At 41.6% G+C, this 25,082-nt stretch overlaps 1 protein-coding gene across 13 annotated transcripts in view; it reads right to left on the bottom strand.

Annotated features, from left to right (window-relative positions):
• The window catches only part of wnk1b (WNK lysine deficient protein kinase 1b), a 151,169-nt gene extending 133,695 nt beyond the window's left edge, over nt 1-17,474 (bottom strand). For 8 of the 13 annotated variants that reach the window (XM_078165231.1, XM_033614812.2, XM_078165232.1 and 5 more), the window contains exons 1-2: nt 16,885-17,473; nt 10,961-12,578 (exon numbers count right to left, since the gene is read on the bottom strand). In XM_078165231.1, the coding sequence (XP_078021357.1) occupies nt 10,961-11,899 (939 nt within the window). In that variant the 5' untranslated portion in view covers nt 11,900-12,578; nt 16,885-17,473. Of the gene's footprint in view, nt 1-10,960; nt 12,579-16,884 lie in introns of all 13 variants that reach the window. The other 5 variants (XM_078165238.1, XM_078165236.1, XR_013490400.1 and 2 more) reach the window with 4 other exon arrangements.
• Nucleotides 17,475-25,082: the final 7,608 nt, after the last annotated feature.

Consider the following 25,082-nt stretch of genomic DNA (forward strand, 5'->3'; position numbering starts at 1 on the left):
CACGTGACACCAGCAGCCAGCTGAGCTCAAATCGGCCAGTTCACACCGCTGCAACTTTTCTCCGCAACGTTCTAAAACAGTTTCACCTTGTCACGAATCTTTGGTCTGAACTCAGCTTAACACAGCAGCTGCAGCTATTAGACTGTCTCGGAAATGAGTCACGTGTTCATTTGCAAACAAAGTGAGAAGTGAGAACCGATCACAAGTGCTCACTTGTGACGTATGTGGAGACGCATTATAATGCCAGGTGTGAACAGACTTTGAGCTGTCAACTTGTGATCAGATCACCCAAGATGCATTTTAAGTTTCATTTAGTTTATGTGTAAAAACATGTACTCTTTCATTATTCTTGTAGTTACAAGCAACACCCTGTTATTGAAATACTCAGGGTTTTATTTCAACCAGAGCCACGTTGACTGTCTGGGGAAACTGGGCAGACTGGTGCCATTTTATACATGAGAGGCACTTTCTCCAGACACAGAATGTCTCTCCTGTCATCACAGTTTCAAGCTAATTAGTAATGTTTTCAGTTTATGATATGGTGTCTCAGGTTTTGCTTGCTGCATCCGCTGCAGTTTCAGTCTCGTCTGGGGAAGTACATCTGATCCCAGATTTGTCGTTTCTGGCTCAAAACAACGTGACCCAATCCCCTGCCTCTGATCCGCAGCTGTCGGCCAATCGTGGCTCGGAATTTCCAGGAAGTGATTATTCTCACAATGTCAGTATTGTTGTGCAGTTTCCTGGCAGAGAAAATATATGAAAAGTGGAAAAACAATAACCCGCTTTTTGCTAATCAGACACACACTTGCATTTAGTCAGGCTACTGTGTGCGTGTGTGTGTGTGTGTGTGTGTGTGTGTGTGTGTGTGTGTGTGTGTGTGTGTGTGTGCGTGTGCGAGAGGTTGAATCAAAGTTGCAGTCAATTATGTCCAAATTACAACAGAGCTTCCTTGATGACAGGGCTGAATATGAGGTGTTGCAGGTTCAAATGCAGGTCCTGTTAAGCTGCACACACAATATGCATCGCCTTTGTACCTCTCTTCCTCTCATCAATGCAACATCAGAGATGCCTCGATAATAATCTTCAAAGTGGAGATTACAAAAAGATCAATGATGGAGGGAATGAGTGAGCAGCAGGGAAGGAGGAATCAGACAAAAAAAAGTGTGAAATTTAGGGAGGGAAAGAGACTGATGTCGGGGGAGGAGGTGGGGATTAAGACGCAGAGAGAAACAGATGAGAGAGAGGAAAAAAATAATGAGAAGAGCATGGATAGATGGAGGAGATAAACAGAGGGAGGAGTGAATGTGATTGGAAGGAGTAACGCTGAGGCGGAAAGACGAAAGCGAGAACTCGTGAGAGAGAATAGAAAAACACAGAGCACGCGTTAAGCTATGTCATCATGTCTCACTGTGCAAGTCATCTAACATCTGCCTGATGCATTCAATGTCCCCGACTCACCCCTTCACACACAATCTCTACATCAGCTGTAAGCACACATTGATTTTCCATGAGTCAACACACACACACACACACACACACACACACACACACTGTTTGCAATTAAGTTGCACTGTAATTATCATAAAATACAGTAATAAGCTTATCAACACACATACTGATACAGTAGACGTGTGACACTCACCCTCAGCAGTTTCTAAAGCACCTCTCATTCTCGCGCTCAGCTCTTTTCACTCGCTGGATGACTTTATTTAAAAAGAAGGTGCCAAAACACTTCAGCATCTTCAGCTCTCTGCATAAAACACAAACACACACTCTCTCACAAAGTCTGTGTTGAGGATTACACTTCCTTCTTGTTTCTTTCTAAATGAACACACAAAGTGGGAGGGAGAACGCTCAGACATCTTTCATTCTCAGCACACGCACACACACACACTGTCACACACATAACTAAAAAATTTGAAAAAAAAAAAAAAGTTTAAAATTAAACTGTTAGCACACATATCCCCGAACGCTATCAAGTCAAATTTATGTGTGTGATAAATGCTTCGCTCCCATGGGTGGAGGGTCTACACGACATGCAGTATTTTTAACTTTATTCTCAGGACTCCACACGCTGTGCGCAACTTTAAAGGAACAGTGTGAAAGATTTAGGAGGATTTAGTGGCATCTAGTGGAGAGGATTGCAAAGTGCAGCCAGATGAAACTTCTTCCGGTTAGAATTCCTGCAGTGTTCATTGTTCAGGAGGTTTTAGCTGGGAGCCGAATTATCCGCAGAGGTCTCTTCCTCTCTGAAACAAATATACCAGGTAATTAAAACCAATATAACATAGAATAGTTGGTGCAGGCTGTTTTTTATACCATTTTAGTTCATTTTTAGTAACTCACTTTTAGGCACTGATTTTTGCTTTTGCTCCTAGAAAACACGTTTATTTGTATATTCTGCCATCTATTTAATACTCTGTTGTTATAAAACTGGGCCCAGTGAGTGACCCTGAACCGGGGAACCCACTGGCTGTTGGGTAGTTAGTGGTTGTGCATCGTTGAAATTGTGTTTACTGTACTTAGTGTTACTGTAATTTGAAGCACTCTCACAAAAATTTCCTTCAGGGTAAATAAAGTTTCACTGAATTGAATTGAATTGAATTCTCAGATGCTTTTTGGCTCATCACAGACAGGTCGCTAGCCCAGCACCTGCTAATGTATGGTTACCTTTCTTCTCTGATAACTCAAAATCCAGACGTTCAGAGGGTTTTTACTAGGAGACGAATTATCTCCAGAAGTGCCCTCCTCTCCAAAGCAAACAGACCAGGTGATCTGAACCGGTAAAATTGAATAAAGCAGTTTTACATTTTAAAAAAAAATCAGCGTTTTTCTGCTCTCTTGTCACAGAGGGACTGCTAACTATGATGGTCGACGCAAAAACATGAATGGCCCCATCTAAAACCAGTGTTTAGTTTGTATGTCCTAGGCCACTGTAGAAACATGGCAGCGCAAGATGGTGATCTCCATAGACAAGGACCCACTCCCTATGTAGATATAAGCGGCTCATTCTCAGGTAACAAAAACATGATTCTTATTTTATACACTAAAGAAAACATACTTATTACATTATATTGCATTTCAGCCAGTGCGTCCCCCTAAATCCGACACACTTGACCTTTACAACATAATTTTGTTTATCACAGCTATTACACTTTCACTATGTGAAGGTCTGACCACTAATAACACAACCTGAAACAGCACTTTGGCCATGTGTCAGGATGGCCTGACCTTACAGTTAAACATTCGGGGAAACTCTGGTGTACACACACACTCATACACACATTGCATGGAGGGAAGGAAGTACCGTACAGGGACAGTTTGCATATGAGGAAGTGTCAGCTTCTCTGTCTCCCTTCATTTGTTGCCCACAGCTGGTTACTGACACATGACAGAGACACAGAGGGAGTGAGGCAGAGCGCGAGTACCAACTGTGGCGGGACAGACACAAAGCCAGAGTATGACTGAGGGTTATAATGAGCAATAAAATGAATGAAAAAAGGAGCTTTCCTCTGTGGCCTCGTCTTATCCTGCGTCATCTCCAGATTATCCAACATCAGAGCCGAACACTTGGCGACCTCAGCCCACGGTATTTTCCGGTTTTATCACTAATAAATCCAACTGCCTGAGCTCTGGGGCTTTTACATATCTGAGCTACACATCTTGCTCTGTGTGTTTATGTATGAGTTGGTGTCAGGGTTTGATTGGTTAGAATTCAGTGTGTGTAAAATGTGCAGCTAGTGAAGTGTACTGCACTTTCATGATGACATTAAAAACATTCTGTAAAATACCAGTCATTCCTGCAGTTTTTATGGCAGGAAGTACACTTGTTTGACCACGGTGACCACTAGATTCCTCAGTTAAGATACAGCCTTCACCAGTTTTATGGCTGGACTTAGTGAAGAAGAATAACAGCTTTATGAGTGATGTTATCATGATGATTGATAGCCAATCTGCACAGACCTACTCCATTTACCAACAACGGTCTCGTGGCTGGTGGGGATTTTCCATCCTCCTGACCAAAGCAGGGAAAATGCTCATTCCAGATTTAAATTCTCTTTTCAGGTGGTTCTTGAACGCCTCAGTCCTCAAAACCGTCCGTCTGTTGGTCGCATTAAAAACACAGGAAATATCCTGCAAGATTAAAAAACATTTCCACTTTAAGTTCTGTATTATTAAACAGCTGAGCTCATCTGCAGCGAGGCTCAGCCAAATGAATAAGTTAACAATCCACAAAGCTAGCTGCAGTATGTGCACACACAGACACACCCCCACTACACACACACATGACCTCATATACAGCATTCAAAACATTTTATGAGAAAAATGTTTGAACTGCAAACTGTGTATGTTGTGTGTGTGTGTTTCAGGGGGTGGCTAACACTACTTTATAGCAACTTCAAAATCAATCAGCGGTAAGAGCCGGCCTCTGCCGAAGGCTTGACACAGCTGCGGTGTGCTGTTATGTCAGGGAAATCTGAACCTCTGGAAAGTCTAACCGTTTCACCTCAGCTCTGCTGCCCTGGAGTAATCTGGGGATATTTATCTTTCAGCAAAATACAGGATACAGCTTTTACTCTATTTCATACATCTGCATGAGCATATATCATCCTCAACTCAAAATATTTGCAGGTAGCACTTCACCAATTGCAACTGTGTTATTTGAGCTTGGAAACCGGGTGTCAGGGAGGTTTATGCCCATGAAAATAACAATAATAATAACTAGAAATGTGCACTCAGTAGCAGCCTGAGCTTATCACGACCACTACAGACAGTTCTTGTATTTCAGCAGAAGCACCACAGCTTGTTTTAGACGCTATTACGCTACTACTACACAAGAAGCAGGAAACAACAACAATAAGCACAATTGCCTTGAATTACCTTTGGCTATGAAATGTGCTACTGAAATAAACTTGTTTTGTCCAAAACAGACAAAAAAGAAATAATTTAACAGCCTACTCACTTTATGAGTGTTGAAGCACAAATATCAAGGAAAAAAAAGACCAAATCATCAAAATCTGCAAGTCTACAAAATCAGGCAGGCAAATCAGCCCCTGAAATGCTCCCCGTGTGGTATGACACCGTGCAGAGGACGAAACAAAACTGAGTTGCAGGCAGACCACAGAGAGCTGTGCTCAGTGAAACGGTCAAGACTGCAGCAAAAATAACAAAAACAGATCATGCCTAACTTAAGCGGGATCGAGAATTAATCTGCAGATTCTCCGGTTCCAAATGGCTCCAAACTTTTCTATAGATGTCAGTTCTTGAGTCACGACGAGGGCCTAAACGTGGCTTGCAGCAGACGGTAAAGCTTGTTTTTTAGCCGTGCTGATTTCCGGATAACGTGCAGTCACTACTAGACGGTTAAGAGCAAGAAGTCAGCAGTTAATAATGGTATACAATTATGAATCACCGCAACCACAAGAGAAAATATTAGACTGACTGGCCCAGTAGTTGGCAAGATAAACTGCAAACACACATGAAACACCTGAATGCACACAACTTAACACATGATCCCCTCCAGGCTTATGGCTTGTGAAGATATTATTTTTGGAGAAGCTCTGGTTTTCAACGTCTAATAAAAATGTATACAGATACTTGTTTGTTGAGGTGAAGCCTCGCAGTTTGCATTTGTAATTTGAGATAAAGTTGCAACAGACAGTCTATTGTTCAGTGAAACTGCCTTTGGGACATAAAACTTTTTAAATAATAAACACTCTCAACAAACATCTCACTGTCCTCTTCTTTCCTCTGGCTCTCTCCCTCAGTTTGCACCTGATCTTTCCTTCCCTCCCTCTGGCCTTTTTCCAGCACATGGACAGATTTCAGGCCAGTACCAGGTTAAAATGGGTCATCACTATAAACAAAGTGCCGCAGTGCTAAAATTGGACATGGTGAGCCATATTTATTAGCCCTGTTAGATGTGAGTCATTTTGTCTATGTCAGGAGACTACAGTGATATGACTTAGCAGTATAACATTTCACTGTAGTGCTGTGTGAAAGTTTGCAAAAGGTGTGAAATCGTGATAAAAAACAATAAAATCTCCTTAAAATTTTAAAAACAAAGGAAATATTTTGCATTGGTGCGATACTTGCATATTCCAACAGAGCTGTCTGAGCCCAGTTTCCCTCCAAAGGCACTGATTAAATGACCGTTATTGGAGGAGAGCCTCTGAGCCCCAAAAGCGTGTGTGTGTGTGTGTGTGTGTTTGTGTGTGTGTGTGTGTGTGTGTGTGTGTGTGTGTGTGAGGAGGGGGCTAATCCGCCTTGTGTTGCTGTTGAGAGAGAAATTTCAAGGTCTTTGAGTGCCAGCGGAGCTAAGAGCCTAAGGTCACACACACACACTCACACACACACAGACTCAGGGGTCCCTCTTCTTTTCCGTCCTCTGCTCCTCTCCCTCCCCCTTCTCCTCGCTTTTCATTTCCTTTGTCTTTTCTCTCCCACTTTTTCCTCCCTCCCTCTCACCCCACGTTTCCCGTTTCTCTATTCTCTCACTGAACTCCCGCCACGATCACCTCCCCTCTTCCTTTAACTTCTGCTCCTGGTCTTTCCCACTGCCTCCATCCTGCTCCTCCTAATCTCCTCCAACCACATGCCCTCCAAAAGTTCTCAAATGACATTTTCTTTCAATTTTTTTTGCCCCTTTTTCCCCTTACACATCTCTGTCCATCCCCTCTACCAAAAGTAGAAAACCCTGGGCAGGCTCCTGGCGATCGCCTCGGACACAAGGGACCTGAACTTTGACCTTTACCCCTCCTCCCTTCATCCCCTGCCCCTCTTTTAGAACTTCATTCCTCTCCGTTCCTGCCCCACTTCTCCTTTCTTCGTAGTTGACTCACTCTCTTAACTTTATCCCAATTTCATGTAGCATGTATGCAAATGTGTTGTCACTTGATGGATGATGGATGGATGATTGTGAGCTTGACAACTCACTGCTGTCCTCAAGTGCTACTCGGTTGAAGCTGAGACCAAACTCTTTTATGCTCCAGACAAACAACAGCGATGAAACTGCTTGTTTGGTCTGACCGACCACTGCCAATCCCCAAAAAATCGTTTAGGGGATCTACTGCACTTTCCTGTATTTTGCGTCTTATATATAGTGTTACAATAAAGGACAAATAAACATACATCCTCAGCTTTCCTACCGTTTTTATCACTCTGTTTTTCCTACTTTGGCTACAGTATGATTTCACACTATGCCAGATTTCTTTATATGGTAATTTGCTTCAGGCAAGTGTTAACTTTACGTAGCTACATGCTAACGTCAGAGAATCATGTTATCTTGGTTGATGATGTTATAAATTTCTCCCCGATTTTGTATCATACTCCTGCTGGAACATGTCCGGTTGTGAGGAGATGCTTTTACTAGTGATTATTCACTGTAGAAAGTGACGCTATTCTCCGGTACAGTCATTCTCAGGCTGCAATGCCGGTGCAGACGCCTAGACATGAACCAATCAGAGCACACTGGGCTTTTTCAGAAAGGGGGCACAAAGAGGCTGGCACTAAACGGAACGTTTCAGACAGAGGGTGAATACAGGTGTTCCAGGACAGAAACATGTTCTAGTAGAAACCTTAAATACAAGTATGAACCTGTGATGAGCATATTAAGTCAACTTTAAATCCGAGAAGCTGAGGGATGATGGTTTCATCCCAAATCTGATTCACCCCCTTCACCATTTCATGAGCCACAAAGATGCAGGTAATATTAGGTCAAGATGAAACTGATCCCAAACATTGCTCCTTCTCCATTTTCTCTCATTCCAGGAGACCTGCGTCAGCCTCTTCTTGCCCATCCATCATCTCCCGTCCAGCCTAAAGAGGCCCCTCAAGATAAGCTACTGAGTGACCTTCCTCCTCTTTCTCCGCACTCCCTCTATCTGTTCATCAATCTATTCCTTCACTAGAGCTTAAGCAAACAATCTGGTCAGTCTCCCTCCTTATTCCTCTTCCTCTGTTTCCATCCATCTATAAATTCTTAAAGGGAAACAGAGGTTAACCTGCTTTGGATCAGGTGCCAAAAAATGTAAAGACATAACCCCCGAATCTCCCTCTGAAACACACAAAGACAAGACTTTAAACATATGCGCATTACAGCGAGTCACAGGGATGGACAGACACTCACACACACCTATATGAACACACGTTTGCACGTATAGAAAACTGACAAGTTCCAGATGATCCCGACTCCCACAGATCTCTAGTTCCCATGCCCACCCAGTGAGTGAATGTGATTGGTTATTACGTGTGCATCTGTGTGTGTGTGTGTGTGTGTGTGTGTAACTTTACTCCCACCATTCTGCCACATGTCAGCAGTTGCTCAGTCATCTTTGACACACACACACACACATTCACAGGATTACAGCCCAGGCTCTGTAGAAAAGTACTTGTCTCTGCATGCATATAGCCGAGTCACCGCAGGCCTTCAATGCCCTTATATAACACGCGCAGTATACGATGTTTAATGGGACTTTTCATTCTTGTAATCCAGGGCGTATTGAGTAACACGCTTGTATTAAATCACTCATGTATCAGCCAGCTTATCCTCTGATTATTTAACCATATCACAACCTTTTTAAATCAACATCAAAATCAATCTGAGGTCTGAATCTGACCCAATAAAGACCCAGATCAGTGTCGAGAATCACTCGGGTTCCTCTTTCTGATGAGCAAGAAGGACAGAAAGAGAAAGGACGAGGCAGGGAGAGAGCTGGACAGAGGTTAGCAGTTGTTTTCTCATAAACACGCCGGCGTTTCCTTGACACGGGGCATCAAGCGAAGCTGATTTTAGCTCCTGGGATTCAGGAGGACTCGAGGAGCATCTTGTGATGGAGATGACAGGAAAACAACTCTGCAGCCCCACAGGAAATAATCGCACACTGAGAGACACAAACAGATTTGCACAGAAAGCAACTGCTTACACAGTCTCACCTCGTTTGACTTTTATCGATAGTAGGTTGGAAAGATGGAGCAGGGACCAAAAACTAGCCTCAGCTACCCTTGCCTTTCAGTTCACAAGGGAAATATATCATCTTATCTGCTTGATTTCTGACGTATTACAGATTATCCTCAGTATGTGGCTAATTGTGTTATCCCCTCTGCCTCATATTTCCTGTCATTCTGTGAAAAGAAAACTGCCAAATAAAAGATAAAAAGTAAAAATTGAATCTTGTGAATTTGTTTTTCTGGCGCAGCACCAAGTGTTTCATCAGGGCAAGCAGTTCCACATGAGTCCATGTCACTGTTTTCTTCCTCCACTAAAACCTCAGCTCAGTCAGTGCCCCGAGTGTCATATGACTGACTGTTATTCTACATCTCCAACTACTGAACGCACCGTCTCTGTGAGTGCTTGTCAATAAGGCGAGCTGCAAAGACGCTCTCTCACCTTTCCCAACAACACCTATCTAACTCCTACTCACGTCTCTTGCTCGCACTTTTTAACCCTCGATCGCTCCGAGACACTCGCACACTCACTGCAGAAGTTGCATCAGTGCACCGTAATGTAGCAACAGCATCCTGTGGTGAACTGTGTGCCATCCTGTCTCATGTTTCACACAGTGTGCAAGATGCAGCCTTTGTTAGCTTTTGTGTAGCTACAGACTGAGAGCTGCTGTCCTGTGTCACCAGTCTAGTTATAACCACAGAGACACCAAACTGGAGCAACTAGGGAAGTGATCTGCCCTGCTCAAGGTCACTTTAACTGGGACAAGTGGGTGAGAGATTCACCAGTGTTGCTTATTCACTTTCAGTACCCTGAATTTCCCAGACAGTCTGGGGATTTTGACAAGGAAGTCTCCTCTTACAAGTTAACTTCTCTACCCTTTAGGACACACTGTCCTGCAAATTCATCCTACATTCTAAAGATATCACGTTGCAACAGCACATCAGGAAATCAAACCTGCAGATTCACACTTATTTATCATGCCTTTAATGTTCAACATCCTCTCCTTCATTTAATAGTCATTTATGCAACTCATGGTAGCGGTAGCCAGTTGCACCACAGCATCCGTTCACATACACTTCAAAAAAATCAACAGTTAATACCAGAGACTGTGAGCAGGTGAACTGCAGGGATGTGGCAATGAAAAAAACAAAAATGTGAGTAATAACAAAAGTCTGAGCCACAGTGACACACAAGAGTTGCACCATACCTCCTTAGTTTGCCAGATTGTTCTGTCAATCCTGCAAAATCACAGTGACCAAAACTCACAACTGTGTTTTAACATTTTACGTATTTGGCCAAGGAGCTGCTAAAGGTACAGGTCAATATTGTAAAAACACAACGACAAGCCAACCAAATATTTTCCAGACATGGAATCCATTACTCACGGGCAAAAATAACAGTCTGAGCATCTTTGGGAAACAAATATGACAGCTATTGTGATGTCAGTGTAACACGGCATCACATCCACATACAGTGAAATACAACCTCAACTCAACACAACCAAAAAGGGAAATGTGCAGTTAAACTCAACTTAAAAGTGAGACAAATTGTTGCAAACCAAAGCTCTGAGCATGAGCAACCTTGTTGGTGCTTCAAATAACAGACAACCATCTTGTTTATAGGAAACATCCAAATGAAATGTTTCCCCTCTGTTGCACTTTGCTGCCTGCTGGTAGGACGTCAGCCCTTCTACACTAGTCATGCTTTTGTTGAAATGCAGCAAAAATCAAAACATCAACTTCATCCAGGACGTAATCTGCACCAGTATCGCAATCTCAATCAGATTGTGATCTCGTGTCTACAGATAGCATCTGGGCGCACAGGAAGTTCTCACATATCACAAAGGTAAAAATAGGACGTGCGAGAAATAATACAAAGAAGTTAAATTCAGCACCTGCTGGGGTGGAATTAAGACACTTCAGGGACGTAATGACATTTAATTAAAGCCAGAAAATCAGTAGGAGACAGAGCATAGATGCTGAAGAGGTGACAGCTTTATGAGTCTGGACTCACCTGGAGTTCACACCACGCCACCTCCACAGTAGTCTCTGTATCCAGGCCCTTGTACACGGTCTTAAACGACCCTCTTCCGATCTCGATGTCGAATTTTAGGAAGCGCCCATCCGGTGAAGTCCCCACAGCTTTTGTCTCCACCTCCTCTATATCCTCTTGTACTCGTTTCTCGGCCTCCCTCTGCTCCGCCCGTGCTTTGGCGAGCCCCTTCTCCTCCTCCGTCTCCTTCTCTTTCTCCTCGGTCGGACTGCTCACATGTTCTGTCGCTTTCCCGTCTTTTGCTACCTGTTGTGTGTCCTCCGACCCTCTGGGACGCAATGTGACGTCAGGCTGTTTGCCTGCTGTTTTCTCAGTAACATCCAATATTGTCGGGCTGGGCTCTTTTACCGCCCCCTCTGTGCTCTGTTCTTTAACAATACTGCTGGTGGGAACAGGAACTGTGATACTGCTCTCACTAAAAACTTCCTCAGCATCTTCTATCTGCGCCTCTGCAACTGCCCCAACGAGCCCAAGACCAGGTTGAAGGGCCAAGCCTTGCACGTAGGGACCTCTCTGGACCTCCCCACCTTCAACTTCGCAAACCCCAGGTCCAGGACCTGAGGGTTGTGGAGGGAAGAAGGTGGGAGGCCCTTCACAGTCCGGTGGTGAGGTGAGTATCACAGCTGCTTTGCTGGGCAGGTCCAGAGCTGTGGCGTTGGAGTCACAGATGACACTCCGGCGGAAGAAACGGTGCTCAGCTATTTTTGAGTCTCTATCCATGGTGTGGCGCCGACGTTGGACCTCTGGGTGTCCGCTGAGCTTCTCCACCACATGCGAGTCTGAACTAGCAGAGCCGTTCACATTCTTATGGGGGGTCTGGGGTGATGGACAGGGGGAAGCAGAGGGAGGAGGGGGGGTCGGGGCAATGAATTTCACTGCTTTGCTGTTGCTTTCAGACATTCTTCCACGAGGCTTAGACCACAACAAAGGAATTCTGTACGTATAAATAAGGACTTATTTTATCTGAGTAATCACACCAACCTATGTGTACAAGACAAATATCTACTAGCAGGCTCTTTTTTTTCAAATGAAAGCCCTATAACCTCAGATGAACTCCAGGAAAAAAAAAAGGGATGGGTAACTCTACTTTCGCTTCGCAATGTCAAGTGCTTCAACAAGACAACCAGGAGTTCCTACAAGGCCCTTCTGTGCAGGGCTCAGGGAAGCCCCAGGAAAGAGGCAGGGGCTTTTGCTTAAAGATTGGGGAGGGAAGGGATGAAAGCCAGTGAAAGGAGGGGGGGTGCAAGCACTGCAATGTGGTGACAACCGTCAAATTAACACCCGAATCCATCCTGTTGCCAACATCCAGAGAGGGACATCCACGACATGGAAGGACTGGAGATATAACAGACCAGCGTGGCCTCCCAAAGGCTGATAAAGGAAAATATGATTGGAATCCAATCTGTTACAGCTCGATTTGGAGGTCTGGTGAAGTTTCTGTAAGAGAAGGCGCCTCTGCTCGCTGAAGATAGGACTCCCCTGGAGAGGTCGCTGGCCTGTCTGGTAAGGCCAGACAGAGGGCTAGGTAGGCCTAGCCTGGCCTAGCCTGGCCTAGCTTGATCTGCTTCGGTCCTTGTCACTGGAAATAAAAAGAGAGAAGGGAGAGACCTGTAAGATGAAACTATATTTTCTTTAAATATCTGACCATAAATCACAAAATTCACCATCTGCTTTCACTTGACATTTGAACCAGCTAACATCAAGGGACCCCCGAATGATACCCCCTGCCAAAGTGGCTGGTAGCACATCCAAGCTGCCAGATACTGTAACATTTTACCAGCGTTTGGCCAGTGATCAGCGGGATGAATGACAGAGGCAGGGTGGGGAATAAAAATCAGCCAAATGCTGCCACGATTTTGGGTGCAGTTAACACATCTGTCAGCTCCTCCAACCCCGAAGCAGAGATCATATCCTCATTTGGATGTTCTTTTCCAAAACAATTTGGGAAGGACTGAAATAGTGAAACTAAAGAAGTAGAGTTTCATGCACCAAAAAAGAGAGGATTCACATTCATTAAAGGGCTTTCTGAGGCAAGTCATTATTCTAGATTTCACTGTTAGAGGATTTTGCCAGACTTTGGGCACCCAAAAAACTACCGCAACCAGCTGAAACTTCTCCCATTTGCCAAGCAGGTTTCCTTGAGTGTTTTGTCGAGACTTTTGCCAGGAGCCTAATTATCTGCAGAGGTCTCTTCCTCTCAAAAACAAACGGACCTGCTCATTAAAACAGATAAAAAAATCACTGACTAAAGCAGTTTCATGTTAAGAGAATCAGTGTTTTTACGATGCTGCGTGTCACAGACATGCCGCTAGCCCAGCATCTGCTAATGTGTGCTCACCTTTTGTCACTGATAACTGGAGATCCAGACGTTCAGGAGATTTTATTAGGCTCAAATGACCCCTATGATTTAAAGCGGTAAAAGCACTTAATAAAGTAGCTTGACATTTGAAAAAATATGTGTTATTCTAGTCACAGAGGAGCAGTGGCCAGCACAAAATAGCAAAAACATGAATGCCCCTATATAGAGCCAGTATTAGGTTTGTCTGTTCTGGGCTACTGTAGAAACATGGCAGACTCTGCGGATGAAGACCTGCTCCCTGTGTAGATAAAAACGCTTTATCCTAAGGTAACAAAAACATGTCGATTCTTATTTTCAGGTGATTATACACCAAAGAAAATTATAGTACATGCCATTTCCAATATAGCTCCCTAAATCCTACACACTGGACCTTTAATCTTCAATTCAAGCTCATTAACGAGAGACAGAGCTGCATCCCACCCCAACCTTTCCCCCCCAAATTGCCCCTGTGTAATTAATGCAGGGGAGTGATGCAGCAGAGTGAGCTTCTAATTGCTCCATGCTCCAAATTTAGCCCAAAGTCACCACTACTGCGCTGACCTCGAGGTTAGGCTTCTCTGTGGCAATTCAGCAGCTTAGCATGACAGCGGAGAGGAGGCACTCAGAGCGACAGAGACAGAACCACAGAAATGAACAAGTGTATGACTCTGTCATGATTAACTAAAAAGGTCCAGTGTGTAGGATTTAGGAGGATATATTGGCTGAAATGGAATATATTAGGTATATTTTATTTAGTGTGTAATCACCTGGAAATAAGAATCACCGTGTTTTCGTTACCTTAGAATGAGACATTAATATCTACATAAGGAGTGGGTCCTTGCCATGGAGTTGGCCATGTTGCACTGCCATGTTTCTACAGTAACCCAGAACGGACAAACCAAACACTGGCTCTATAAAGGGATGTTCACATTTTGGTGACTGCTACCGCAGTTCGCTGCCCCACTGCAAAGAGCCAAACATTGTTGAAAAAAAGACTGATTATTTAAACGTGAAACTGCTTTATTCAGTGTTTCAACCGGTTTAAATCACCAGGTCTGTTTATTTTGGAGAGGAAGAGACCTCTGCGGATAATTCGGCTCCCGGTAACAACCTCCTGAACGCTGAAGCAATCCTAACCATGAGTTCACGCTTGGTACACAGGAAAAGTTTTAGCTGACTGAAAATTGCTACATCCTACACACTGCTCCTTTAAATTTGTTCCCTATGAATGGAGATTTAAACGGCACTAAGTGACTCTGCACAGATTATAACTGTGTCTGTGAACTGCAATAACCAATTACACATGCGTCAACCCAGATGGTGTATAACTGCTTTATATCTCATAATCAGAACCAAAAGGATCATACATTAAAGAGTCAAATTTTTCTGCAAATACAGAAAATGACACATGCTATTGTTCAGATAATACTTTTAAATCTCACTGGGTTAAATTCATCCTGAAGGTTTCATTTGGTCCCCCCAGGCTACTGTATAGTGTCTCAATTAAGGGAAGTGGGTGAAGGGTTAGCACTAAGGAGGTCACACTGCCTTAAAGCCACCAGGTGCAATTTACCCTGTTTGGCTTTATATGGTGTTTTAGTATGTGTAGTATGATGTGTGATGAACCGGTTTTAGATTGCTCCTGAGGTTATCCCTGTTTGGCATTTAATAGTACCTGTCTGTTCCAGGGGTTAAGAGAAGTCATTCACTCAACTGTTTGCTGCAGGTGGAAAATCATGTGCCCTTTTGTTGTTGTGATTAAGACATGTAGCTGATTTAAGAAGTGAGCTATAAGAAGATGTTTTTATGGTGATCTCACAACAGCTAGGGGGTGTTGTGAGGTGCAGCTCCTCTCCCTTACAGAGTGTGACGTAAGTGCAGCAAGAAAAAACAACCAAAACAGTGAATTAAAGTTTCATTTAAAAACTTATAATAACAACAGTAATAGCCTGGTATAATTTGAAGGTAAAGTATGCAACATTATTATTTAAATTACCATGAATGTTGACTGATTTTCCCATGGCAGGTCGGTGTACATAGCTATCACAGGTGTGCTGCTTGGACCAATCAGAGTTGTGCTTTTATAGCTAAATTTTAACCCCGGGGCACCCACGAGCTCACCTGGTAGAGCAGGCGCCCCACATATGACAAATCCAAACCATGGCCCTTTGCTGCATGTCATCCTCAACCTCTCCCCCCTTCACACTAAGTCTGTCCTGTCCAATAAAGACGAAATAGCCCCAAAAATATAATTTTATTCCTTACTGGAAAGAAAAACAGGTTTTACTGATACCTTATGTTTACAAGTGTCAGTTCCTCTGTTTACAAAATGCAAAATATAATGCGCAAACATTCAAGCATGGCCAAAACTGGATGGTCAAGTAACTTTTCAGATATAAATAGATGGCTAGTGTTAAAAATATTAAAATTAGCATTAAATTATGTAAGGAATAATATCCTTATTTCTAATTTAAATATCTTTCATGGGTTTTTTTTTTTTTGCCTCATTTGTTTTTGGATATGAATCTTTTTCCTTTACTTTTATATAATTTTATTCTGTTTTGAAGAGAAACATTGGTTTTACAGATACTTTACTTTGCAGGTGTCATTTCCCTGTGTTAACAAAATGCAAAATATAATGTACAAACATTCAAGCATGGCCAAAACTGGATGGTCAAACTAACTTTTTTGGCTAATGTTTAAAAAAATATTAGAATTATCATTGAATTATGTAAGTAATAGTATCCCTATATCTAATTCAACATTTTTTTTGCCTCTTATTTATCTATTTATTTTGGATATGTAGCTTTGTCCTTTTACTTTTACGTTTTAAAATAATCAATAAATGATCTTTTTGACAGATTTTTGGAATTGCACTGTAATCTGAGCATCTGTTAATAAAAACAAAATCTTGTATCCTCATATCTAATATATTTATTTTCCTCTTTTTAAAACAGTAAATAAATAATAAATAATCTTTTTGACACATTTGTGGCATTGCTTCTGCACTGTAATCTGAGCATCTGTTAATAAAAACAAATCTTTGCAAAGAAAAAAAAAAAAGAATTCAAATTAAATATTGAGGGATATGTTATCAGCAGCACATCAGCGGTGAACGCCAACAATTAAATGGATTCCATTCGTTAAGCTCGGCTCATTAAAACTTAATGAAGAAAAGGTGTTCATCCTGTTAAAGTGAGCACAGGAGCAATTAAAGAGGCATGAGAGTCGTTAACGCTCACTGCTGATATGGGCTAAGTTGTCACAAAATGTACATTTAAGTTATGTGACATTGCGAATCTTAAAATAAATATGTGTGCAATTGACTGTGCTGTAAAGAGTGCAAAGCAATGCAAAGTGTCCTGCACAGTGGGCTTTGAAGGCAACCTGAGCAGCAGACCGTGCACTGAGGGCTCCGCTGCTGCCTGTTGAGGAACTCAAACGAGGCTATGCAGCTAACTTTGCCCACAGGCAACAACCAGACACAAGCAATAACCAGTCACGATTTGTACAAAGCGTTATAATAAAACAACAAATGCTCCGTTACCTCTTACATTGGTGTGGGCTGTGTTGGCACTGCAGAAATATGGAGGTAAAAACTTGATTTAAAAGCCTGTAACTCCTCTGCAGAGGGGGTCCGCTCCGACAGCACCACAAATGTCAGTATAGTGCGTCACATTAAAGCCACAGTTGGTTGCCGAAAACCCCGAGAAAAAAAGAAAGAAGCTATTTACAGAAACATAACTTAGCTAGGCTACAACCGTGTCCGAACAGCGAGGCGGTGTGTGAGCAGCAGCCGACAGACAGACACCTCCCACCGGGCAGAGAAGCCAAGTTCGCTCGCTGGTGTCGCGGCGGTTCTGGTACTTCTCCTCTGTCTGTCTCCGTGCTGTCTGTGTCCGGGTCTGCAACCGCGACCGAAGCGGCAACGGTCTCACTCAAAGATGCTGTATCCACATCCGCGTCAACATCCAGTCCGTGTCCGTGACCGCCGTGTCGCTCCTCTTGGCTTGTGTGGCGCAATAAACCCGCCGTGATCCACAGTTATTCCCCGTTTTCAAGCCATAGGACGGCGGCTCCGTCTGCTCGCTGCTCTGCTCTGGCGATGACTCGACAAGGCGACGGCAGATCCTTCACACAAACGTTGCTCGTGTCAATGTAGCCAGCGGTAACCCGGGTGATACCGGAAGTGAGGCGTCCTATCAAAGTAAAACAAAAATCTCATCTATCATTCATGGAAGGAAATTATGAGATTTTTTGGGAAATAGTGGCTTAGATAGTGGCACATTTCATACACAAGGGCAATTCAAAGTGCTTTATAGAGTATTCAAAATATAAAACATACTACAGGATACAGAAAAAAGTAAAAGGAAAAACAAAGCTATAAAAGGTCAAATTAATTACTAAATGATTTACTTTTTTTTTTAAATCACCATTAAAAATGTAAAAGTGCAGACTAGAGGTGCAAAGATAAACAGACTATTTAACCCTTTGAAACTTTCTTTCAAAAACATGAAAAGAAGGCAATGAAAACAGGAAATTACCTGAAAAAATAAAATAGCTAAAATAAAATAAGATTAAATTAAATTTAATTAAATGTATAATTATAACAATTATAAATATATAATGATAATAATTATGAATGTCATTTTGTGGGGCATTTTTCCCTAGTTTTTCTTTCTTTCTTTTCTCATAATTTCTAATTTCTTTCTGGCATTCACAGTAATTTCTTGTAATTAGATAGATAGATAGATAGATAGATAGATAGATAGATATACTTTATTTAATCCCCAGGGGGGGAATTTAAAATGTCCTCAGCAGCAGGGGGAAATTTGCAGGACATGTTATGCCAAATTTTAGAAATCAAACCAATTTACTCAGGTATCAAAGGAATAAATACTTGTGAAATGTGTCTGTAAGCAGCACAACAAAAGTGATGTCGCTCCAGGTTTCATAGGGTTGAAATTATTTAAAGCTGAGTTTTGACATAAGGTTACAGTCACTACAGGTACAGTAGGCAGTGTAAAAAAAAAAAGTTCTTAGCTTTGACTTTAAAGTGGTCAGAGTCGGGGTTCGTCTAACATCATCTGGGAGGCTATTCCAGGTTTGTGCTGCGTGATAACAAAACACTGCTTCACCATGTTTTGTTCTGACTCTTGGGACATTCAATACCACCCCAGGTGTCCTCAGGATCCTACAAGGTTCATATGTCACAAACATGTCAGAGATGTATGTGGGCGCCAAGCCACAGAGTGATTTACACACAAGCAGCAAGATTTTGAAATCAATTCTCTGAGTGACAAGTACCCAATGTAAGGATTTGAGAACTGGAGTAATGTGGTCATCCTCTCATTAAAATTGTTCTAGGCTGCTAAAAAATGCGAATCATCTGCTTCTCTCTTTGAAAATATCAACTTCTATCAATCTTAAATTTTAACACATAGCCTACCAGACATATTCTGGCGTATGACGTATTCATGTATGAATATGTACATCTTACTCATGGCTTTTATAAGTCTTCCTCAGACATTGACTCATATTCCACAAGACACTCTAAGGATCTTTATTTTCCATATTGTTGACATCAATATTCACTGAAATACAAAGGACCATCATTTTTGAACAACTTACTTCCATCTCTACAATCATCATCTACATTATTGTTATTCAAAAAACACCTGAAAAGGACTAAATGTATTAAGTTCACAATTGTACTCCAGTACAGTACTCTAAATGTACTCAGTTAATTTCCACCACTTGGAACAACCAAAAATTAAGTTACATAAACCAGTCTAAACGTGTTTAATCTAGTGAACAGTGCTATTGTTGAATACATAATCCCATTTTTTTTCATATTATGTGAGTGAGTGTTTAAGTACATCCTGCAGCTCTCACGCCACTTACTCGTGCCACACCCCCTGTTTGTGTGTGTCCTGTGTTATTATTTCATGGAGGACAGCAGAGGCAGCAGTCTGCATCTGTTTGATCCAGCACACATCCAGCTGTGCCCCTGCTGCGTCCAACAAACAGAGCTGAGGAAGGAGAGGAAGCGCCTCTCACCTTTTTTGTTTTTTTGTTTTTGGTTCTGTTAACAACAATTATAGAGTTAATATGGATATGCCATTTTAGTGTTTTTATCATTATTATTATTATTATTATTATTATTATTATTTAGTTTTGCCACAACAGTACGAGAGTTATGGCCATTTTAGTGTTTTTATTTATTTATTGCTACAACAGTTTTAGTGGATTTTTTAAAACCTTTTTTAAGGTTGAGTAAAAGGTTGTTTTAATTTAAAAAAAAAAAAAAACATTACACATTGTTCAATCTGGTCCATTTATGACTTTTAAAACCCAGGAGGAGAAATTATTGGTCTGCAACACATTCATTAATGATAATCTTATGTTGACAGGTCAAACCGGAAGTAGTATTATTTCCTCTGGTGACTTTGACAGAATCTTGCAACCAGAGGCAAACTCCAGTATCCTCCTGAGCCAGTCAACAGCTGCAGTATGAACCAACACACTCATGCTTTTATTTTATGTCTTGGTCATGTTGGACGCAACCACAGTCAAACTGCCTGACTGATGCTACTGACCTCGTGTGTGTTCGCTCTTTCAGTGTGTGTGTGTCACTTGCTCACTCTCTGACGCCCTCATCATTACCTGTAGTGTCAGACAAGCTCTTGACTCCTCATGTAAGATATGATATGCCTACAATATTCATGTACTTAGTATGTTACACAGCCCTAAAGTGCTATATGTCTCAATATTGTATCACTCTAGTTTATTACAGATTATAATATGATATCATAAGGAGCTGATTTAATTCATTTATAATATTCTTTTTAGCTTGGGTCAAAAGGTTAAAGTCCGTGCACATGAGAATGTCACCACAGTTAAGAATCTGACATTTCACCTGCCTATCAGATCTCCACACCCTGATACTGAGCTGCAGCACCTCTGGCAAGAATAATCAAAACAGGATAATGATTTCAACCTGCTCATCAGTCTCCCTCCTTCTAAAAAAGGAGGGAGAGGTCGCTAGTGTTCATTTTTCTCTGTGGGACTTCCTGTTTGTATTTGACAGCAGGGGTTCAAACTATTTAGAGGGTGACTTTGGTATTTTTAAATGTGGACACTGTTTTCCCATGTTTGTGTGTCTAAATGACTAATGGAGACGGCTATTTTTAAAAATCGGTCCAGCATTGATCGAAAGCGCTGCAGCTGTGAAACAGGCTGCAATGTAACATTAATGGGTATAAACAAAGGTATTTTAACCAAAATCATTATCTTTTTTCTAAACCCACATTTTGGTGCAGCTGTGACCATTTCACAACGTTAACCATGTATTTGAAACTATGACCGTTAAAGGGTCACTTCTGTGTTTTTTTAACTTGGACCCTTTTTTCACATGTTTTTGTGTCTAAGTGACTAATGGTAACGACAGTTTTTAAAACTGGTCCAGTACTGAGTGAGAGCAGCAGCAAAACAAGCTGCAATGTAACCACCTGGGGCAATTATGCACTGTTCATTTACATCCACAAAAGGTGCTTGTTTTGCAACTGAAAGGTTCAGATTGCTATTGTAAGAGTCTGACAACATTAAGGAAATGATCCCTACAGAGATAGACCATTTTGTTAAAGAGTAGGATCCCTTTTGTTTGACCAGAAACAGCCTCGAAATCGTCGTTGTCAAACCCACCAGACTCCATTTAAAAAAACTGTAATTTTATCTTCTATCAAAGTTGACAGAAACAAAACAACAACAACAAAAAAACCTCACAAAAACCATCTTGGTTCATCTTTCACACCATTCCAACAATCACCAGCTCTGGTTTGATTAAAATAAATCCTTAATTTACTCAGCTAAATGTGAAAATGTGCTGACTCTATTCACAATTAAACTACTGTTTTTCAAAATGGAGTCTGGTGGGTTTGCCAATAGAGACTCGAGGCTGTTTCTGGTTTTTTAAAAAAATGATTTTACTCTTTAATAAAAAGGTTAATCCCTGTAAGACCCTTTCCATATGCTGTAAGACACATATAATAACAACCTGAGCCTGTCAGTGGCAAAAATAAGCATTTTAAATTGACATATATTGACTGTGCGCTCATGCCCCAAGTAGTTACATTGCAGCCTGTTTTGCCGCTGCTGGCTGCAGCTCTCTTGCTCCATACTGTATTTAAAAAATGTTGTTCTCATTAGTCATTTAGATGCAAAAACATGGGAACATAGGGTCCAGGTTGAAAAATACCCTTAAGTTACCCTTTAACATAAAGGCCCTTGAAAAGAACAAACAGCAAAGACGGATCCCCTGATTAGAGCATAACATTTTCTCACTGAGTCACCTCAAAGAAATAAAACTATTGCATTAAAGAGCACCCTGTCTGAGACCTCTATCAGGAATTCAACCTTTTAAGTGATCAGTTTTTAAAAAGTTCATTAGTTTTTCATTTAGCAAAATTAAAGTGGGTCTTAAATTCAGAGGTTGTTCTCTCAAAGTCATGACTTGTAATTATCCTTTTTGTTTAGATTGATGACTAATTTTTCGTGAAATGGTGAGCACTTCAACGTTTACTTCAGCTTGCTCCATAGCCTTTTTGATGTGACAAAACTTTGCAACTCTACGAATTAAGAGCCATACTTCACAGCTGATATCTCCTCCAGATACTCGTGCAAATGTTCTTTCACAAAAGTAACCATTGTGGAAAAAAAACATAAAAATCCCCTCTGTCCTACAGGCTGTAAACCTCACTGACAAATGTATACAGTCATCGTCGTATCTAATCAAATACAGCTGTTATCTCAGCCTCCACTGTTAATAGCATGATAATTTGCTCAGTATTGCCGCTACGCAATCAGCAAACACTCCTGCAACGATAAAGAGTTGGTATGAATGTTTTCGACTCTCAGATACTCCAGTATTTGTTAACCAGTGGGAGGGGACGCAAACTGGGTCATGGACTTGTTGTTTTGGATCTTCACATGACCACAGTTTAATATTAGCTTGAGTGTTTTTGTACAGAGCGATTCATTCAATTAGGGTTTTAATTCCTGACCTGAAAAAAGAGTACAATGTGTGTGTGTGTTTGTTTGTGTGTGTGTGGAGTGGTGTGGTGGGGTGCTCCTTTGCCTGTATGCACACAGGCTGCACATGTTTACCCTGCACTTTGCTTAAGGCGGTGAAACTATATGTGAGGTTGCCACAATAGCATGAAAGCAAGTCAGGACTGGACAAACTTTTGTCAAGTGCACAGTTATTGAATGTGTAAAATATACATACAGTATATTTACAACTGCCAACAGAAAGTCTAACACCTATTACATGTCAAATATATATTTGCAAACTGAGAGATATAGTGTCAAAGCAATATTTTGTTTCATTTAACTTCATTTTACGACCTCTTGAATTATACCCTTGTAGCGAAATTATCATGTGTAATGATAGTTTTTATTCAAATTTGGCTTGGATCATATGTTTTACATTTCACATATAACATGGTACGTGCCCAAAAATGACAACTATATAACTGTCTCCATTGCTTTTTCATGAAATGCACATTTCAAACCTTTGTATTGTTTTACACTGACATCCATTGGTCAGCAATTGCACCAAAATCCCAGACAGAAAGAGTCTGGCCTCAACATTTCTTTAGTACACACACACACACACACAACTCGACACACCTTTGCCTCTTCCTTCAGTGAGCTGTAAAACTTCACCGGACTGAAAACAACTCTCTGTCAGAATGAAGGATTTACTCAACTCTGTCTCGCTCTGTTCGGACCTGTACCTGTGAGTTGACCTGAAGGCAGAATGCTAGCCTAGACACTAAAGCAACACACTGTGGCCCCCATGAATCTGAGGATACTGGACTGAAAGCATCATTGCTGTCAACTCATGTAGGAGACACCCAGAGCAAACTCAGTTACATTGTGTAACAAATTTCCCTATATTCACAGTCCTTTAGCCCTTCTAAAAATTCACCTAACAGCACCTTTAAAGCTCCCTCAGGGCCCTGACACACCAAGCTAAAGGTCAGCTGTCGGTCAATGTCGGGCCGTCAGTGAGCGTCTGTTGCTGTGTGTCCAGCACCGTTGATGCTAGTTGGCTCTTGTCTGCTTTTTTACGGCCAATTCAGCATGTTGAATCAGCATCAGAGCTGACGAAGCCCATTGGTGAATGAAGTCCTTCTGATTGGCGGCACAAGAAGAGAAACGGAAGTGAGGAAAGTAAACAAGTGGCTAAAGTCAAAAGGGCGTGAGTTCAAAACCAAGTTATGATTTAAGGTAAGATTAATTTTTTAGCCACTGAGCTCTTTAGCAAAAATGGTTCATGATTTTTTGTGTAATTGTTGTTAGCGCACGGTAAATACCCCTTGTTCTTTCAACACGGGGTAGTGTTGTTAATGTGCTAACTGCTAACTAGCATCTTGAATTCATCCTTCCAGTGTTCAAGTACAACTTTTTGGCCAACACACAAGCAATATGAGGTGAGGCAACAGTCAGCCTTCATTGCCACAAGTTCTTCAATGTTGGTTTGGTCTAATGATAATAATAATTAAAATCTCCTCAGGCTGAGAATTCCAGAGCCTCAGGGCCTTGATGGCAAAAGTCTTCTCACCTTTAGTTACCAACCTCAATCCAGGGACGACTAGTGAGGGTAGGCTTGAGGGTCACAACTTGGAGCATAGGTACTCAGAAGCTCAGCTATATAACTGGGGTCTAAACCATGCTGAGCTTTAAAAGAATCTTAAAATCAGTTCTTAAAATCAGTCTGTCTCAGCATCAGTTTGCATCTTATATCTTGTTTGTTTAATCCTTACACAAACCACAGTGCTTGTACATTTTGCTACCTTTGGACGGAGCCAGGCTAGCTGATAACCCCTCTCTCCAGTCTTTATGCTAAGCTAAGCTCCCAGCTGTGGTAGTATATTGGACGTATAGCGACAGTGGTGTTGACTGGCACTCCAACTAACAAATAAACTCACTGTTGATTATTTTGTCAGTTGAATTTTCAACTAATCAGTGAGTTGCTTGTTCTATTAAATGTAAGAAAATTGTAAAAAATTGTTGATCAGTGTTTTCCAAAGCCAAGGATGTCGTCCTCAATTGTCTTGTTTCATCCTCAACCCAAAGATATTCTGTTTAATGTCACAGAGGTGTGAAGAAACCAGAAGTATTTACATTTATACAACAGTTAGTTCTGGCCCTGCAATCTGATTGGTCGAGAGACAGTAAAACCGTGACGATATTGGAGCACAACATCACAGTTATTTCACTGTGTATGTATCACTCCGCCTCACAGCTGACTGCAATCAACAATCAAATCAAAACTGACGGTTAGTGTCAGTTAGGACAGCAGTTGCGTTGTAGGCTAATTAATTCATCCACTGTCAAACAGCCAAAAATATGGATTTATTTCCTAAAATAAGTTTTGAATTGAACTATGAATGGTCATCAGAGGAAGATGAGGGAGAGGAGAAGCTGAATCCATCTGAGCACACATCCAGGTTTGTCAGTGTTTCATCAGCGGAGCTCAATGACTTGGAGAAAAGCGACATACTGTCAGATCAGAAGGCAGAGTCGGCTGTGCCTGTGAAGCGACAGTCCACCATGCAGTCACCAGAGACTTATTTCACCGGCTGCACAATTAATGGAAATGTGCAGATAAATGTGTATAAAGACTAAGTGCCTGGCACACCATGTTTGCGTTACATAGCAACGGTGACAGCGGAGTCC

Source organism: Epinephelus lanceolatus, chromosome 23, assembly GCF_041903045.1.
Source record: "Epinephelus lanceolatus isolate andai-2023 chromosome 23, ASM4190304v1, whole genome shotgun sequence".
NCBI classification, from domain to species: Eukaryota; Metazoa; Chordata; class Actinopteri; order Perciformes; family Serranidae; genus Epinephelus; species Epinephelus lanceolatus.